The following is a 19423-nucleotide window of genomic DNA, read 5'->3' on the forward strand; positions in this document are numbered from 1 at the left end:
CAGGTTACGATGAGAAGGTGCAAAATTTGAGAGTCAAGGTCAGAGAAAATGTGCTGCAGCTGTCATGAATGATAACAAGGAGATTGTTTAACAGGAGGGAAAAGTCACTGCTAATTTCTGAATGTCCCAGGAAGGCCTTCATTCCAAATACGTTCAAGTCATAAACAGCAGAGATCTATAATTATTCTCCAGGAATGAATCCAATTCAGGCCTAACATCATATCCCTATAATATCACTATGATGAATAGCAGAGTGCCTGTGGGCTTTAGAAACCTTATCACAAAGGTATTTTTAACTCCTGTGCTGATGAGAGTCCTGATATCGAGAAATAATTCACCCATAAAAAGTATGAATGAGTAAAATGTCACTGCACTGCAAAAAAAAGGGTCCATCCAACATTTTTTTTTAGTGTTACTGAATTTCAAACTTTGTGTTCTTCTCAACAAGTGGGGAAAAGTAAGCGCCCATAGGTTTAGATGCTCATTCCATTCACTTCTAATGCACTAATCATACTAATCCACTTGTAACAAGACAATGACACTTTTTGGTCAAGGAAAATTTGAAGTGAAAGGACATCGCTCCACTGGGAGATTTTTTCCCCTTATATTTTAATACATATTTTAAGATTTTAAAAATGAAGGAGATAAAAAGATTTCAACATTAGACTCCATGGCTTTTTTTTTTTTTTTTTTTTTTTTTTTTTTTTGCAGTGTGCACCTAACTGGGGGGAAAAACGACAAACCACACTCCACGCCCACAAAATCTCTCTCCGGAGGCGGGGGGTGACTCCAGTTTCTCGTACACACTCCTCCGGGGCGCAGGACGCAGGACGCAGGACGCACGGAGGGACGCGCGTAAAAGTTCCCTGATTTCCATATTGCGCGATCCCACTAATAAAAGGTTTAATCCCTGCCAAGTGGCGAGCATTACAGTTGGGGCTCTGTCTCGGCTGACTTCGCTGTGCGACGGGAGCCTTTGGAGAGGAGAAGTTCAACCCGGGCGCACTTGAACTTGCGGGACTTTATCAGGTGTGATTCGCCGGTTTGTGCCTCAGGTATGTGAACATTGAAGCCTCTGCAGCGAGCCGGAGGTGCGTTTCGTAGGATGCTCGGATACCGCGGGAGTCTTTGCCCCACGCCATGGATACATAATGTCCGGATTTGTCTCGGAATAACCAAGGACGCTGCGTAAAAGGAAGCCTGAAACTCCCCAGTGTGACCAGCGAAGCTCACTACAACTCCACAAGCGTGCGGGATGGGGCCAGCATCTGTAACTCTGCTTCTCATTGCTTTTTTGGGTAAGCAGCGGCAACTTTTTACACGCGAAATGGGGATTTATTATTTGTTAGCTCAGGTTACATGCTGTGAAACAGGTCCCGAGGTTTGTGGAAACTTTTTTTGCCAGCAAAAACGAGGAAAATATATTATTGACTCCATGTGTGCTTGTGCTGAGCAGCCCAAAATACAGATTATACTCCTCATATGCCAGAAAATGGGCTTGTTTGGCATATTAGCTGAAGATATGAGATTAACCAAATCAGCCAATTTACAAATCAAATCTTGTTTTATCTCATTTTTGATTTCATTACTTTATTTTTAAGCTTTTTTAACTGTTTCTTCATATTTTCCATGAAACATATATTCAAACTCAGTATAAGAGGGAACATGACAACCCCTCTGTGTGTGTGTATGTTGTCTGTGTGTGTGTGTGTGTGTGTGTGTGTGTGTGTGTGTGTGTGTGTGTGTGTGTCCACCTTCCCAACAGGATTTAGAACAATAATTTCTGGCAAAGTTATGCCTCATGTCGCTCAGTGATGTCCATGTTTGAGGGTTAAAAGGCAATATAAAGCTTCCCTCGGGCTGGTGGGCAGATGAAAGCACCGGGGAGACTTAAGGGCCACTTAAAACATCCACTGCTGATGAAAACCCTGTCTGAGCAGCAGAGGATTATGGGACTGCAAGCTGACCCAGTCCATCTGCTGCCACTGACAGTAGACGGCAACATTTGGCTGCGACTTCAAATAACCGGTTGAGATAAAAAGATATTTTGGAAATCCACTTACCCTTAAGTGTGTTTAAGCAAAATCTAACGTTCAATTAAGTGGTGTGTTATTGCAGCCTTTCATAGTGGCAATAAAAATGCAACTGTCAGCCTAGATTAGTGTGTGCTGTAAATTTACGGGGGAAAAGAAAACCTCAGGAGGACTTGGACAGGAGGCAGAGCCGGCAACGTAAAAGAAAAGCAAAAAAAAAAAAAAAAACCCTCACATGGAGCAGCAGGTCTGCCTGTGTTTAACCTTTTTTTTAAAAAAAAAATACGAATCTAATCGGGGGACCTGTGGCTTTCACCATGGTAGCTTTAGTGCATCTGTGCATGGACAGCAATATGCACAAGCAACAGACAAGGGACTGGCTGCATTGTTTTGTTCAATTAGCAGCTCAACCACTCATTTTGATGGGTTCCATTTGCTCATGGGCCTCATTTGTTGTTTGTCTTCAGCTTCAATGTTGGATTCCTCTGGTGCCACAGTTGAGTTTTGCATTAAGCTTTGTGTGTGTGTGTGTGTGTGTGTGTGTGTGTGTGTGTGTGCATCCTCAACATTTTTAAAAGCAGCAGCAGTTTTCTTGTTTCTGTCCAAGTCAAAGGGATTAATGTTAAACTCATTGTCCTTTGTCTGGTAGCTGCGCTGGCAGAGGACCTCCTGGTTTTCTCTGTTTCCACAAACCATGTGGAGTCCTTGTCCTTGTCAGGGGTCCCAGTGTTGTTACCTCACCGGTGGGCTCAGGCCAACTGGAAATGTTCTCAGCGGTTTAGGGCTTGGGGAGTTTTGTGGGCTCTTTGATTTAGATAGAGAGCAACAGTTTGGGAAGGAGGGCTTGAGTCTGCTGCTCGGTTTCGTCGATTGGCGGCTTTAATGAGGGGAGAGAGGGGAGAAACTCCCAGCCCTCACACATACAACACTCATAAAGTATGTAGAGAGGGAGTCGTATGACCCCTCTTCTTTAATTGTGCAAACAGGCTTTTATATAACTTGCTTTTAGTCCTCTGACAGTATTATTTTCCCTTTTTACTCGTCCATAATCATACTTTTGATTCATATTTGACATTTGAGTTGATTCCCTTCTGGCTTTTAAATGGTGTTATTGTTTGTAAAATAATTCACTCTGTGTAAAAGTGCTCTATAAATAAAATTTATTAAACGCTGTTATGATTATAATGTGGGAGAAGTTGGAAAGATTTTTTTTCAATAAACCATAAATGATGTTCAAATGAATCTTGGCGTGATGTGACAGACTCTGGATCAGGCCTGCTGCCGGTGCAGAGTGTAATAACAGATATATCAGCCAGAGTCAAATACAGTAACACTTCATTCCTAAAGCTCAGCGCATCCAGACTGAGACGCCTGGTGGAGTTAACCCTCTGAAACCCGAGCAAACCGCCTGGATTTCTCTCAGAAACATGGCCATGAGCAGCTGAGCAAGAAATGACAAGGAAATTAGTGAAAGATTACAAGCAAATGATGTGGAAATTAGCTTTAAAAAATAACCTGAAAATTAAAAAAAAAAAAAAAAAAGCAGAAAGAAAGAGAATTATTAGAAAATTATTTAAAAAAAAAAACTAGGGAAAAAATAACCAAAATACTATATTTATAATTATTATAATTAATTATGTATTTAAAATTATGTTACAGGGAAAAATGCTTTTTTTGGCTAATTTTCGGGTCATTTTCTTTCTTTTTTTAATTTTAATTTTCAGGACTTCTTTTGGTTGCTTAATTCCAGCTCATTTCCTTGTTTTTTTTTTCTTCTTCTAATTTTCAGGTCATTTTCTTTTAGCTTTTTACTAATTTCTTGCTCATTTTCAGCTTGTTCCTTGTTAAGTTGCTCATTACCTTTTCTCCTGTTTCTGAAGAAATTAAATGAATCAGCTCAAAGCATTAATATATATCAACTAGACTCAAGTTCTCATCAGATTATAATATAATAGTAAAGCGGCCTCTTTTTAATCAGTGGGGACTATTTAAAAATGGGGCTGGGAAGGACATAAAATAGATAGAGGGAATTTCCCGGACATCATATACATGATGTTTTACATGATATCCATCTAGATTTGAGAGGATCAGATGTGTAAATGATCTGATTTTGTCAGCTTACAGCTTAGTTCCCCACCATCACCTGATGTTTAGCAGACGTCACTTGTCTCCAGTCTTGTTTCACTTTAAAATGAAAGTGTCCCTTCAGAGCGCTGAGGAGCAGTGTTGGAGGTCGTTCACCATCTTCTCCTCAGTTTTTCTTCTTGTGTCGTAACAGACTATTTCTATAATATCTGGGCGCTGGTTTACAGCAGATATCAGTTGTCCTGTAATTCAGCATGGCTAATTCCTGGGCGGTTTTCCAGCTTTTTGGCTGCACTACAGACCTACGTGCCTTACCTCAAACTGTGAGCCAGCCTGGAGCTCCATTCTTCTCAGGACTGGAACCCCATCATCTCACACTGATGCTTAACCCTGATGGATGTGTATGCACGTGCGTGTTTGTGGGTGTGCTGACTCTGTTTGAACAAAATCTCCTCTATTCATGACAATGTATTTGTTTAGCAATTAACAGTTACCACATAAAAATACTGGAATCATTTAAAGTCACATAATTACATGTTACGCACTTTTGTCCTATTAATTTTGGATTATTTTGTGGTGTTGCATGTGTTGTCCTGAAAGTTTTGACTTCTGATTGCATGGTAGAAAAACAAAATCCCTCGGGCATGATAAAACATGATTCTGTGTGTGTGTGTGTGTGTGTGTGTGTGTGTGTGTGTTAGTTTGAGAAGTCCTACCCTGAAATTCACCTGCTATTAAACCCAAGGCGGTATTTGACCAGCGGAACCTTGTTGAGGTTAAAAATGTGTTTGCATAACACATCTCCCCAGGTTTCCTTTTAAACTAACAAATGCACACACACACACACACACACATACACACACACACACACACACACACTGGTGGTTTCTGCTCTCCTCATTGTGAAAACAAGCTGTTGGCAGCCGCTCAGGGTCTTTCCTTTGGCTGCAGGTGCAAAAAAAAGGCCAGACACATACACGCACACACATGCGCACACACACACACACACAGACACAGAAATAAACACACACACATATGCTCTCACATATGCAGCAAACTGCAATGGCTTTTCTTTGAGCAGAGCTCCGGCGAGCAGAGCAGTGTTACTAATGCCACCAGCTGAGCAGGGGGATCAAGTCTCCTCACTGTCCAGTGTTTCAACCGAGCAGCGCTGTGATGTGGTAATTTACACACAAGCCCTCACCAGCGCACGGAGCAGCCGGATCACTGGCCCTAAAACAGCTGGATGGAGCTTTGTTCTTTATGGAGCTTCGGAGTTCTTTTAATCAAGTGTTTTTGTTCCTCCCTCGGTGTTATTAGTCTCAAATTAAAAGCGCAGAGGCAACCACAGCGGCATTCCAAGGCGCTAAAAGTGATATTGCCTGGGCGAGTCGGCTCCAATTTCAAGGTAGATTTCCATGATATTAGAGAATATGGAATAAATGCTCTCTGGAATGCGAGCTTCGAGGCTTTCTCTCTGCTGCAGGCTTTGAAAATACTTTCATTTCCGATATTTTATCCCCTTAAGCTCAGCTCATTGTTGAAGGTATTGTTATTTCATGTGGTGCATGGATGGTGCACAATATTTTCGATACTGCCTGTGTCCTTTGGTTAACTTAGGTCGCAGCTTTGTGTGTTTATTTTGTTGTTGAACAGAAAATGACGACTTCCACCCTTCGCTTTGACTTGTGCACATGAGCCCTTTCATCACATGATCAACTAATATGCCATCCAGAAACTCCACACATACCAGGTGTTGCAGGTCACTGGTAATGCCCAGTAATCCCTGGGTGATGACATGAGTTAAATTGACTAAATTAAAGCCTCTAATCACTTCAAAGAGGCCTGGCAGAGTTGAGAGACAGTGCAAACATCAGAGCGAGTCTCACAGTAAGGCCACCGCGCTGTCTCTTTGATCCGAGTTTATTTAACGTTTCAAATCAGCGCATTACTGTAAGTGTTACTTTAGCGACTTTTCAAACTGAACTGGCTTTCCTGAGCCGCACAAGTTGAGGTTGAAATATCACTGAATGCCACTTTTGGAGCATCAGTCTTATGTTTTTCTATATGTATCGAGCACGTGCTGCCTCCTCGCCCAAAGGAACACCTCGACACAGGTTTCTACAGCGGCCCTGAGAGCTCAACGCACTGCAACTGAAGAAAACACATGCAAACAGACAAAACACAAGCAAATTAAGAAAATATCTTTGTCAATTTGGCAAGAGATGTGCAGCATTTAGAAAACACATGCAATTACACCAAATCGTGTGTTTCCAGAGGACAGCAAGTAGTGATAAACACATCTGGTTACTGTAATAAAATGAGTCTCAAAATTAATTTATTGACCCTGAAAAAGTGATCTTTCATTGAAGAAGACTAATTTTAATAGGTTGACTTAAGGTCAGTTAAAAACACTGGCAGCCTAATGCTAACATCAGCTAAAATTCCCAGCGAGCTAACACTGACATTGAGCCTATTTTGGCCTATTAACCCCATGACGATGCTTTCTTCATTTGCTGTATTTTAATTTTGTGTATTTGCTTTTGTGAGTTTTTTTTGTAAGTTGCAGTGTGTTGAGCTTTCAGGGCCACTGTAGTTTTCACCCAAGTACTTCATTTTCAACAAGAATAACAACAAGAGTTGTGGTGAATCTAAAGAATGGCTGGCTTTCTTACGCAACACACACACACATTATAAATGAAATATCACCCAAACTAACCTGTTGGTTGCTGTTCCCGCAGGCCGGGCTGAAGGTTCCTCTCTTCACTACTCCGACAGCAGGTCCAACCATCTCTCCCTGGACAAAACCTTTGGTCGCTCAGTCAAGGACTCCCAGTGCCAGCACATGCTGAAGCACCTCCACAACGGAGCCCGCATCACCGTGCAGATGCCTCCTAACATTGAGGGCCACTGGGTGTCCACCAGGTGCTTCATCTCTCTTCTGTCTTTCTGCAGTAATGGTCTAGGTAGATTATTCAACAATATAGTGGGCAGCTCCCATCATAGATGTTTAAAGGGACAGTTTCAAAAAAAAAAAGAAAAGAAAACTTTTTCTTTTGGTAACTTTTGGTACCGAATGTCAATCAGTACCAATTTTCGATACCTAAGGAGTAAATCCAGTCAGCGTCACTGAGCCAGTAAGCATTCAGCATGCTTGTACCAAGGTCCAATAATGCTGATGATTGGCTTTCTAACATTCCACGTCATAGAGGCATGCTAGAAAAACACTATGTTCCACCCAAAATGATTTTAAATGGTTTTATAACAAGAGTTTATAAAATTGGTCTCAAAAAAAGTATCATTCAGGACCTGCTATCAAGTCAAGGTGTTGGTACCAGTACTGGTATCAAAAATTTCTGAACGATACCCAGCCCTAAGTAGAAAAGACTTGTATTTACATTTTTTCTTGCAAGTCTTCACTTTAACCTTTGATTTAAAAAAAAAAAAAAAAAAAAAAACTTCACACTAACGCCCACCAAAACCTCACATGCTGCTCAGAGTTAAGATCTTGAGAGAGTTCTTGAGAGTTAACGTTTTTGTGAGATCTCAAGAACTTGCAGGAACCTGTCCAGAATATCTGTTAACTACTGGTGAACTGTTTTTTAACTCAACACAATACTGCAGTCTATAAATGCACAGTTTATATCAAAGTTGTGTTTAGTACTTTATCCATGAGTAGCATGGATGCTGATGGAGGAACCTGCACTGATGTCCCAACCTTTGTTTGTCTCTTAGCTGTGAGGTGAGACCAGGCCCGGAGTTCCTAACGCGCTCCTACCGGTTCTACCCCAACAACACCTTCCAGGCCCATCAGTTCTACTACGAGGACAACCACTGCACCACGCCCACCTACACGCTGGTGGTTCGGGGCCGTCTGCGCCTTCGCCAGGCCTCCTGGATCATCCGCGGCGGCACCGAGGCCGACTATCAGCTCCACCGTACCCAAGTAGTGTGTCACACGGCCACCGTGGCCAAGGAGCTCAGCCAGAGGCTCAACCGCAGCTGCCGAGGGGCCGTGAAGGGCAAGGGCCCCTGGGAGCCCAACGTCAGCTACGAGCTGTGGAGCGAGGAGGGCGGCTGCGACTGCTCCAGGGAGCTGAACTTTGCCATGCACGAGCTGCAGCTGCTGAGGGTGGAGAAGCAGTACACGCATCACAACCTGGATCACCTGGTGGAGGAGCTGTTTCTGGGGGACATCCACACCGAGCCGAGCCAGAGGATGTACTACCGGCCGTCCAGCTATCAGGCTGCGCTGCAGAACGCCAAGGTCAGTCGCTGTTACCAAACAAGCATACTTGTGGCTGTCAATTCCTTGAACATTTTTTTTTTTTTGTCAGAGCTAACCCATTTGTGGATCATCTAAAAACAGTAGTTTTCTTGATCCAAACAGTCTTCTTTGATGGTCGTGCTTTAATAGTAAAAAAATGCACAGACTGCTTGATTGTCAGTTTATTATACTTTTCTGTCATGAATTTGTGTTACAGTCTGAATGGTTCTTCAGTGCTAAACTCCTCCCACCAGGTTAACCAATTACATTGAAACACATTAAGCAAAGTATGTTAGCACTTTTTTTTCCAACACTGTTTGACCCAAATCTGATTTAGGTCTGATTTATGTGCCAAAGACACACTCTTGTCTGTATGTACTCAACATTTCTATGCATGATCTATCTAAAAATGCACTATTCACATGCTGATTGCGTCTTCTAAACCTAATATTAAGAAAGAGCCCTTTCTTCCACTGCCCTCGCAGGATGTAATTTCTCTGTTTACACATGCCGAACAGCAGTTGCCCCGCTGAGTGAAACCCTAGAGTGATGTTTTAACTGTCACCCTTTGCAGAGATTACAATGAAATCCTGTTCAGGTCCACTGTCTAAATAAACATCCATTTGTACGGGGATGATGAGGGCTTGGTATTGCTGATCGTAATGTAAACAGTGTATGTGGTGTGGAGCTCTGATCAGACAAGCTCCCCTGTGGAGCTGTAATGACCAGGGTTGCTCCCCTAAGCCCCACAGGCCCGCAGAGGCGCAATGTGAAACCCGGCCTATCTCTGGGAGTGATCAACATGTGGTATTCCTAGAATCTGGAATCATGCGGCCTTATGAATTATTCCGGCGAGCACATACCAGGTCTGATTTCATGCATGCCTGAGGCCCAAATCAAAGTGTTGCATGCTCTCTGTTTCTTTCCTATCTTTTCTGAATATAAGGGAGAGTTGGATGTTGGGGGTGCAATCATATGCATATCATAGGAATATGCTATAGAACTTTTAAAAAAAAGACAGGAAAATTGTTTTTTGCCTACCATATTACTCTGCTAATTTTATACGGTTGGTCAGTCCGCCAACTGGTCATCAACTTCCACTTAAATGAAATTTTCAATTACATGCAGTATATTTTGGTGAAACAGCGGCAGAAAATGCCTCACTTCTTCCTACACAAAATGCAATCAACCCGACCCTCTCTTGAGGTTGTAATGGTTTCTTTTTGGGGAGTTTTATTGCCTTGGTGACTATCCGATCCATTAATCTTAAGCGGTATACCCGGGGCTGGTCCCCGTCCAGAACATTTCCTGGTGCCAGCATGTTCATTTGTGGTTACTGGGTGGATCTCAGCGGTGATGCAAGAGCAAAGCAGCAGACGTTGTTTTTAAGGCTTTTTTGTCGGTTTCTCTCCATTTTCTGTTGCTGGTTCACTACAAGCATCACTAAGGCGGAATAATAACCACTTGGTATTGATCCTTGTTATTAAAGGATCTGGGTTTCATATGTTGCTGCTCTTGTTAGAAAAGGGTTGTGGCTTTGTGTTTGGAGATCATCATGTTTTTACTTGTACTCTTCATGTGCAGCTGAGTAGTGTGAACATGATACTAACACTTCCCATTCATGGAACAAAAACGCATTATGTTGTGTTCAGTTTATATTATGATTATGACACATTCATGTCAAGGTTTCATAATGTATATGTTATGTTATGTCATGGTTTGCTTATGTTTTGCTGGGTTACAGTTGCTATACTGGTTTGGGGTCATGCTATGTTATGTACCATGGTCCGTGGTAGTTTGCAGCCGGTTTTGTGATCCTGTAAACCAAATGTCAGCAGTACATGTCCGTCTTAAGATGTGGCTGTTTTTCTGCATGCGTGAAAAGTTGGCCTTTTGAAGATTTACTCTTTTCATGTGTGTTTTCAAGACTTGTAGACTAGTTGTAAGCTCACCACCGAACCCGCAACCTAACATATCAACCTTATGTTTGTTGCGTTCGCTGTGTTGGACAGGCGGTGGTATGTAGCATGAGAGCTGGGACATGGGTATCCATGGTGGGGAGGCTTTGAGATATCCAGAGTGAGCGCTGTTTTTTTTAGGCAGTCAGCACGTCTGTGTTTTATGATCTCAAAGTTCCTGCAGAGCTAGAACATCTTTTCCACACATGCAACAGGAACTCCCACCTCTTGCTCTTTTTTTTCTCTCCCTATATATATATATTCCTCACATACTGTACATTGTCATGCATACACAGACATGCACGCGCGCACACACACACGCACATACCTACAAACAAACACTATCCTCTTGTTATACACACCGGGCAGGATTTACAAGAGATCTCTCCTCCAGTGGTCCCATTAACCTCTCACTCTGAGGCGGTCATGGAACTGCGCTGGGATTATTTCATCTGCAGAATGTAGCGGTACTCCTGTTTTTCTTCTTTGAGTATTGGCCGTTTTAACTGCCCCTAAATCTCATACAACCATAATGTTGTCTGGGAAAAGAGCGGTGCGAGGGGGGTGGTGGGGGTTTTAAATTTTGACCACCCTCAAATAACAAATACTTCACCTCCTCCCTGGAGTTTTGTCTTTGGAATAGATTTGTGGAACAGAGCATGAGCGCTTCCAGCCCGGAATCCGCCGGGCCCAAGTCCTCTCTCTGGTCAGAGACCCACAGCTGTCTTGTCTGCGGATACTATGATCGCATGTCGCTCTGGGGCTGCACTAAACCAGACGTGACATGCAATAATTATGATTAACAGCCATTTATGCCTTGACGGACCGTTTTTTTTCCTTTAACGTGAGGGTGAATAAAGTGAATCCCAGGACTTCTGCACTGTTTGTGAGGAGCAGGATCACCCGCTTTGTCATTTCTGTGTGACTTTCTGTTGTCACAGCTTTTTTTTTTTTCTATCAGACATCTGTCTTTTACAGTAAATGATGTGATCACCCTGAGAAAATGCTTGAACCTTGTCTGGGCTCCACTGCTCGAGAGGTTCAGACTGAAGGAAATAGTTTTTCCCCCCTTCACCTCTGAACAGACGCCAGCAGAGTCCTAGATGTGGATTTCGTGACACAATATACGTTGATAGATGAAAAAAAAACACTTAACGCTGACAGGTTTCATAATTCACTCTAGATTTCCACTGAGTGATGTTCAGTGGCAGCTTGAACTTTGATTTTGCAAATAGCCTCCACAACATATGGATTAGGAGCTGCTCCATTCCAAAATGCTACTTATACAAGTTAATTGCTAAATTGTATTTTTTTTTTCTTTTGTACACGTTAGGATTTTTCTTATCTCATCTGCACAAATGTTTCTTTTACTCCTCTTTGCGTCTTTAATCACCCTGATTTATGGCTTCACATCTGTGTTCTATCACTGGACAAATAACTACACCTAACTAAAAAGCTATTAATTTCAACAGGATTCAATAGCGAATTTTGCTGTCCTGCCTGCAGTCATTTTGCACAGTATGTCTAATGTGTTAAACACCAGATAATAATCATTTCATTTTAATCAAATGAACCTTTTAAATTAGTTAAAAATGCAGTTTTAAACCTGATACTATATTTTTTCCCAGATAAAGTAATACTGCATTACATGAGCTGCCAATGATTACATTATAAGGGGTGTAACTGTTTTTAATTCAATATCAGAGGGAAGATGTTGTTTTATTATCTAGAAACTTATAAACGTTTTTTGTTATGTCTTTCACTCATATAGAGGGACATTTTATCTCATGTTGACAAGTTATCACATCATCAGTTGCTATAAGGTGTCACTTTTGACAAGTGGTGGGAAACTCTATGCACATTTACCTCCCCTTTACCTTTCCAGAACCATGACCACGGCTGCATCGCCTGTCGCATCATCTACCGCTCGGACGAATTCCACCCTCCCATCCTGCCGCCGCGGGCCGACCTGACTGTGGGATTGTACGGCCAGTGGGTCAGCCAGCGGTGTGAGGTTCGCCCCGAGGTCCTCTTCCTCACCCGTCACTTCATCTTCCATGACAACAACCACACCTGGGAGGGCCACTACTACCACTACTCCGACCCCATTTGTAAACACCCGACGTTCACCATCTACGCCCGTGGCCGCTACAGCCGAGGGCTTCACTCCACCCGCGTCATGGGTGGAACCGAGTTTGTCTTCAAAGGTAAATGGTTGATTATCTCTTCATTATGTATGAATTTTAACGGAATACGTAAAGCTTCAGATTCCTCGACTCTACTGCTTGAAACATACAGTGTCCCTGTCTTTCTTCTGTGCTTGATCCTACTTATTCCTCTCCCTTGTTTACTTAAAGCTAAGCTACTCTACGCTTCTGCAAATTTGTTGAAATCAGTCAACATGTAGCGTGCTCATGTTCAACAACCAGTCTGTGATTGCTTTATTCTAAAGAATCCTGAAGGGACAAGAGAGGAAAGGTTTACCTGTATAGAGCATTCCTTTGCTCGATTCATCACTTCCTGTGGGAATTGCACTTAGACAATTAGGATGAATCTATTGGGTCTGAATTAGGGATATGGGACACTTTTCTCTATTGCAGTCCCACTTTGTGATTTGAGGTGATAGGACAGCTCAGTTTCATGGCTTTGACTCTTACACTCCTTGGCATTGCTTTTAATTCACGTTGTCTTACATGACAAATTTTGGAATTAAGTCTTATAGTTCTGTTGTGCCCAAAATGATTTGCCGTGGATGAGACAATCAGCTAAAAGCCTCCGATCTTCGATAGCTACATCTAACAAAGATTTTGCCTTTCCTTCTCCAGTGAACCACATGAGAGTGAAGCCCATGGACTTGGCCACCACCTCGCTCCTCAATGTCTTCAACGGCAATGAATGCGGGGCAGAAGGGTCCTGGCAGGTGGGTGTGGAGCAGGATGTCACCCTGACCAACGGCTGCGTGGCGCTGGGCATCCGCCTTCCCCACACAGAGTACGAGCTCTTCCGCATGGAGCAGGATGCCCACGGCCGCTACCTGCTCTACAACGGCCAGCGTCCCAGCGACGGCTCCAGCCCTGACCGGCCGGAGAAGCGGGCCACCTCCTACCAGATGCCCCTGGTGCAGTGCTCCGCGAGCAGCCGCGGGCCGGACCACGGCCAGGGGGGCGACAGCGACAGGCCTCAGCAGCTCAGCAATGATTGTACAGGATGGCACAGAGGAAGCCAGAAACACATCATAATGGCTCTCTCCGTGTCGGTCATGGCTCTGCTTCTAAGCTGGCGGAGCTAAGTGGCAGTCATGGCTTTTTTGTACATAGAGACACAACGGAATGAGAGGGTGGATTACAAGAGGGCTTTGACCTGACAAAGCGACTGCTTGTCACAACTGTACACTTGAACCTTCATTTCTCTCTCTCTTTCTCTCTCTCTTTCTGACACCTGGGAAGATGGAGGTCAGTCAATGATGCGGACAGCATGTGGACCCTGATCCTCTGAAATCTTTCCCAGTTACCAAAGACTTGACACTGCTGCACCACAGTAACTGCACTTTAAAGTGGATCCAAAGTCTGACGTGTCTATGTTTCCACAAATATACAATGATGTCTATACATCCACACAGACCTGAGAATACCTTTTTGTACAGTGTGTTCACCTACAAATATCAAGCCATTTCTTGGCACTGCAAGAAGATGAGACGTGATATGTGGAAATACTCGTTTCTGCAATGAATTTTGACAATACGCTCCCTCTCTCGTAAGGAGAAATGCTTGAACACGATTCACGGTGGAAGGGAATTACAGTGTTGTTATTTCAAAGGTGCGTCTTCAGTATAGCTTTACCATACGCCTCACCTCAGTGTAACTGTCAGTAGCACTTCTGTTAATTATCTGTCAGCTAGTCCACAAAACATCATACTTTCATTTCAGAGACAATAGAGCTCAAACAGCAGGCAAGGTGTTGTATGTTTTTCAGAGAAATCATGTATTCATTTTCAGTCGTTTTCTATTGCTCCATTTTACATGTTTATTAGGCCTACAACAGAGGCCCCAAGTGGAAGTCATTTTGTATGCCATACATAAGCATTTCCGCTATTTGTTGTGTAGTCCAAAATCCCTATGGAAAATATGAAAAGCTTTTTTGCAACATGACAAAAATAAGGGATGTGTTGAACGGATACCCACAAGAAGAACTATACTATTTTTGGTCCAGTGGTTATAATACATTCACAAGCATAATCTTTTAGAGCTTTTAGTAACTTTTTTAATATCCATCTTCATGGCAAAATGTTATCACTTGAAAGCAGACAAGAGTAACTGATGAGGAACTTTACTTAGCTCTTGTACACATTTTTGATATTGCCAGAGTTCAATCTCTGTGTTGTACATTATTAAGATTTTTAGTGTTGCACAGTTTATACTAGTTGTTCATTGGCATGTAGCTTATCACAAAATCCCACATAGCTATACCTGAGCACTGCAGTGCTCTTTCCCAAATTACTAGAAACAGTAAATATAAAAAGTAATTAAAGAACAAAAACTCGGAGATGAAGTTGTATTTATTAAAGTATAGATAGAAGGCTCTGTGTAGCACAGGCTTTGTTTTTTGCTTTCCTGAAAACCCCATTTATATTTTTCATAGGGACTACACACTAACTGGAAAAAAAAATTTAAAGGTTACAAAATTACAGCAGACTCGAGTTCTCTACTGAGATAATAATGGTGACCATTTTGTACCTTTGTAACACTCGTGGTAGGAAACTACAGCCGGAAGACCAGCATAAAAGTTAAGAATTTTCACTTTCAAACGTGAGCAATCTTGAGGGATAACAATGCCAACCACAAGAGCAAGGGCAAGAAAATCTCCCAGGAAACTCAGGAGGTTTGACAGACGTCTAGGCTAAATTCTGTTAGCCAGCTATAGTGGACCAAATATAGTACCATAAAATGTAAGTCTACATACCTCTGGAGACTTGTAATCCATTTATTATGTTTTTTCCTATGGGGAATCTGACATGACAAATGTTTGTACAATCACTAACATTTGTATGATGTGTCTGTGATGGATTAGTTGAATTCCACTTGCTCTTTTGGTTTCCCACTCAGAGTGTAGCATAAATTCAAAATGGCACCCATCAGCAACCTATAATGGTCCATCGTAACACTGAGTAGATGTCACCAGTGTTTTGAGAATGGAATGGCACCTGTCTGAGGGGCTTTAACAGCATGCCTCCAGCATACTTTAAAATGTCCCAAACCGCACGACGCAAAATAGAAAAACATACCATACTGACCATGGAGTTGCTTCCAACCAGTATATCTTCACTGATGTATGATGGAGTATGGAGCAGAATCCTGTTCAATGTACCCAGACTAAAGATCCTGTATTAGGCTCCCAGAAATGTCTTTGTAACTGGATACATGTATAAAGATTAAAGTTTTGATACCATTCACTGAATATATACTTCATTCTTGTGGGTGAACATAATCTATGTGGCAAGTATATATATTACATCTACCAACACATTTCACCCGATGTGAGAAAGGTGATGCCCACTTTGCTCTCTCTAGTACAATCTCCTCATTGGGGTCAACAGAAATAGCAGAATGGACCCTGCAACACCATGGCATGCAGCTGCTCAGTGTGCACATCCACTTCCCACTGTGAGTGAAAGAGGCTGCCAAAGGTAAAATGTGCCACCAAGCAGGTGCTGCCTGTCTTCACCAAGTGCCTGGACAAATCACACCTTGCTGGGAGAAACCATTCTTTCATCCAGCAAACCCGTCAGCATTTGACTGCCTGGAGATGAGGAAGAGGGGTGTTCTCCAGATGCCAACAGTGGAGCCTCTGGTGTCTTCTCATCTCCATCCAAACCAGAAGTTCTTCAAAACTGACCATCTAAAGCCTCCTCTGACAGAGAAGGCCTGCAAGTCAGGCCTTTGCAGTCCTTAAGGAATTACCATAAGGGCTGTAAATGCCTCCTCACTAGCTTTCACAGTTCAGTTTAGCTATAGGAGCAGTTGTCAGCTATGCCTCATGATGATGTGTGGGAAGAGCTGGTGGCTGTCATAGATCAGCGTCTATCTCGCTCGGTCTGCAGGTCAGGCTGTGGAGAGACCACACAGCATTAATGGCACCTAAGAGAGGGCAAGGCTGCATCTCTCTGGGCTGTCAGAGAGGACAGCCCAGAGAGGTGAGGTTGGTGACCTTAGCACTGCTGTTGCCTCTATACAGTGATGGTGCAAAGAGAAAAAGGAGGGGGATGCCTTGTAGTTGTGTTTGCCAAGGGGGACAACCTTCAGACTTTCAGCACCCAATCATGTTTGCCCAGGCTAGTGGCAAGTGGTCTCCCAAGTGGCCACTCTAAGTTATGTAAGGAAGCAGAATCCAAAAGGCCCATAGCCCTGAAAACAACACACTCTTGCTACAACACAAGGGCCACTGACCTCACTGCTGGCCAAACAGTTGGAACAGTTGGAATAGTAAAAACAGTAGGAACAAGCCGCCCTACCTAGAATCCAAAGGGGAGGCATCTGGGCCAGCCAAGCCTTGACCTTTAGCTTCCCTCACAGCTCCGATCACGAGGCTGATCAGAGTACCTCTAACAGTCTGTTTGGCCCAACAAAGAGAAGCTGCCTGGTTGTTTGTTGTGGAGGTCCACAGTTGTCACACACTATGCATGTTAATAAAAGCAGCCCTGTTGCAACCAGGCACATGGCTGAGGACATGGGGAAAATGTGTGAACCAAGATGCATTGAGAGGCATAAAATATTTACCTGTATTGGCACTAATGGCACATGACAGTTCATGCAGACTTCCAAAACCAGAGAGTGCCAGTGTACTTTCCATAGTGGCAGGCCAGGCTCCTCTAGGCCCTCTATACAACTGTGTGGAGAGATGGCTGGAGGGTGCTGGGTCAGACAAAGTAGTGAGGACATTAGAAAGTGGGAACCCCCAAGAGTTTGTTACTCGGTATTAGTTATTACCACCAATAGTGGAAGGGCCCCATCCACAGTCTCTCAAGAACAGCATGAAAAATCCCAGATTGTTTCATTCTGGTGATTTTTGATAGCCATTCTTTCGTTTTTACAGGGGTTACTGAATAAGGGTAAGGGCAAGGCTTTTGTCATCATTTAAGTTGACTTGGTAGTCATATCTGCCAATAATGTGGGCTTTGCAGACACAGCTCTTATCTGCAATTTTATGAGAGGTGCATATTGGCTCCATTCTGCCTAAAAAAAAACTGGGGAACCTTTTTTTGAACCTTTAAATTAGGTGGATCTTAGAAGACAGCAGTACTGCTGGCACTAGCATCAGCAAAATGTGTTGGTGACATTCATGTGTGCTTGTGGCACACAGAGTGCACTGTTTGTGCAAGTGTAAAGTGACTCTGAGGCCATATGTAGTGTGTCCTCCCTTATAGGTGGGCGGTTTTTATCTTCCTAATTTTCCTTCTCCTGAACATTTGCAATTCTGCATGCTTTATCCAGTGAGAGCATTGTGTCTTATATGGACAGGACCAAAGCCATAAGCTTTTTGGAAAGCTTTGGTCCTGTTATGCGGTGTCTTTGTCTTGGGCTAAGTGTTGCATGGACATACCCGCTGCCAATCAGTGTCTCTACCCCTACATGGTGGGGGTGATATAATTGGTCTACACAAGGGGGGTTGCAGTCACAACCTGAGCTGTGTGCACATTCCAAAGGCATGGCAAAGTCTTGGGCTCACTTTACAGGAGTGACTGTGTAAGAAATATGTGCTGCATCAAGCTGAACCTCACTTTGTACCTTTTTGAGGTTCTGTAGACTGGACATCACTGCACTGTTTCTGGTGCACACAGTCATGAGGGTGGGAACTCACTGACGTCCACCCCCTTCAGGCTGGTGGTCAGGCTATCAGATAACCTTTCCTGGCAAAACACGTGTTGACATATCCTCATTGTAAGACACCAAAACAATTGTTTGAAAAAGAACTTGTTACTTATGTCATAATCCCGGTTCTCTAAGATGAAATGATGTATCTTAACAGACCATCCTCCTTGTGTAAAGAAAGGTGTGCTTATTTTGGAAGGCAAATGGTGCAGCACCAAACCCTTTTACACAGGAGTGGCTCTCTGACTTAAGTGTCATTCGAGCTAACACTGACTATGGTAAAGGTATAGAGGCCTCTGAGGATAACACAGAACATGCACCAAAGTGAAAGTCAGTATGAGTCTATTCATCCATTTCCCAAACAAATTTATTTCTAACTAGAGAAGTAGGGATGGCCAGAGTCTATCCCAGCATGCTCTGGGTGAAAGGCAGGGAAACACCTGCCCTTCAAGCACCTCACACCTCGGGCGGAGTATTCAGCTCTATGTATGAGTCATATCACATTTAAGTGAACATAAAAATGTGATCATAATGCTATTCATGCAATAATGCAATCGATCAAATTGTAGTTTAATAGAATGACTGAGGGCTTTATTTTCAGTAAATTGGAAGCCTTATACAGAGAGCACCTTATTGCACACAGCGATGGCAGTTATGATGGGTCTAAATGATAATGCAGATTTTGCCAATCTTACCATAAGGCCAGAACAGACTGCACTTGCTTGATACTGACAACCATAAATCTATACACTGAGTAAACAATATAGAGGGACAACCAATTACTGACACCACCTTTTTTGCATTAAACCCAGTTGATACTCTCAAGGCTAAAAATCCCCTCTTCCATTTCATTGAGAAAATTTAACAGATGGACTTAATATGTGATTATAACTTCCGAATTCAGCTCGTCAGTCCATTTCATGGAAAGACAGTTTTGCTATTTGTGCACTTATCCCTAATCAAATGAACTCTAATAGAGATAATTCACTGATCTTTAACTGTCACACTTTTACATGGATGTACACTGTAACTTCAACAAAGTACACTTTTCATCATGGACTCATAACAGTGGACTTCGGTTTGAAAAGCATTTCCCAGATTTCATATCCATCTGCAACATTAATGAAGAAAACAGCTAAATGACCCTATTAACCTAATGCATCAAGTGCATTTCAAAGTCACATACTGGTAGAGAGAACTGTCAAGATTTCATCA

The 19423-nt window shown here is 42.9% G+C and overlaps 1 protein-coding gene across 1 annotated transcript; it reads left to right on the forward strand.

Annotated features, from left to right (window-relative positions):
* Positions 1 to 896: 896 nt before the first annotated feature.
* LOC115374600 (protein APCDD1) lies at positions 897 to 15747 on the forward strand. Its single transcript, XM_030073580.1, has 5 exons — positions 897 to 1298; positions 6860 to 7043; positions 7854 to 8385; positions 12229 to 12550; positions 13169 to 15747. The coding sequence occupies exons 1-5, from the start codon at positions 1256 to 1258 to the stop codon at positions 13630 to 13632; spliced, it is 1545 nt and encodes a 514-aa protein (XP_029929440.1). The 5' UTR covers positions 897 to 1255; the 3' UTR covers positions 13633 to 15747.
* Positions 15748 to 19423: the final 3676 nt, after the last annotated feature.

Source organism: Myripristis murdjan, chromosome 17 (genome assembly GCF_902150065.1).
Source record: "Myripristis murdjan chromosome 17, fMyrMur1.1, whole genome shotgun sequence".
NCBI classification, from domain to species: Eukaryota; Metazoa; Chordata; class Actinopteri; order Holocentriformes; family Holocentridae; genus Myripristis; species Myripristis murdjan.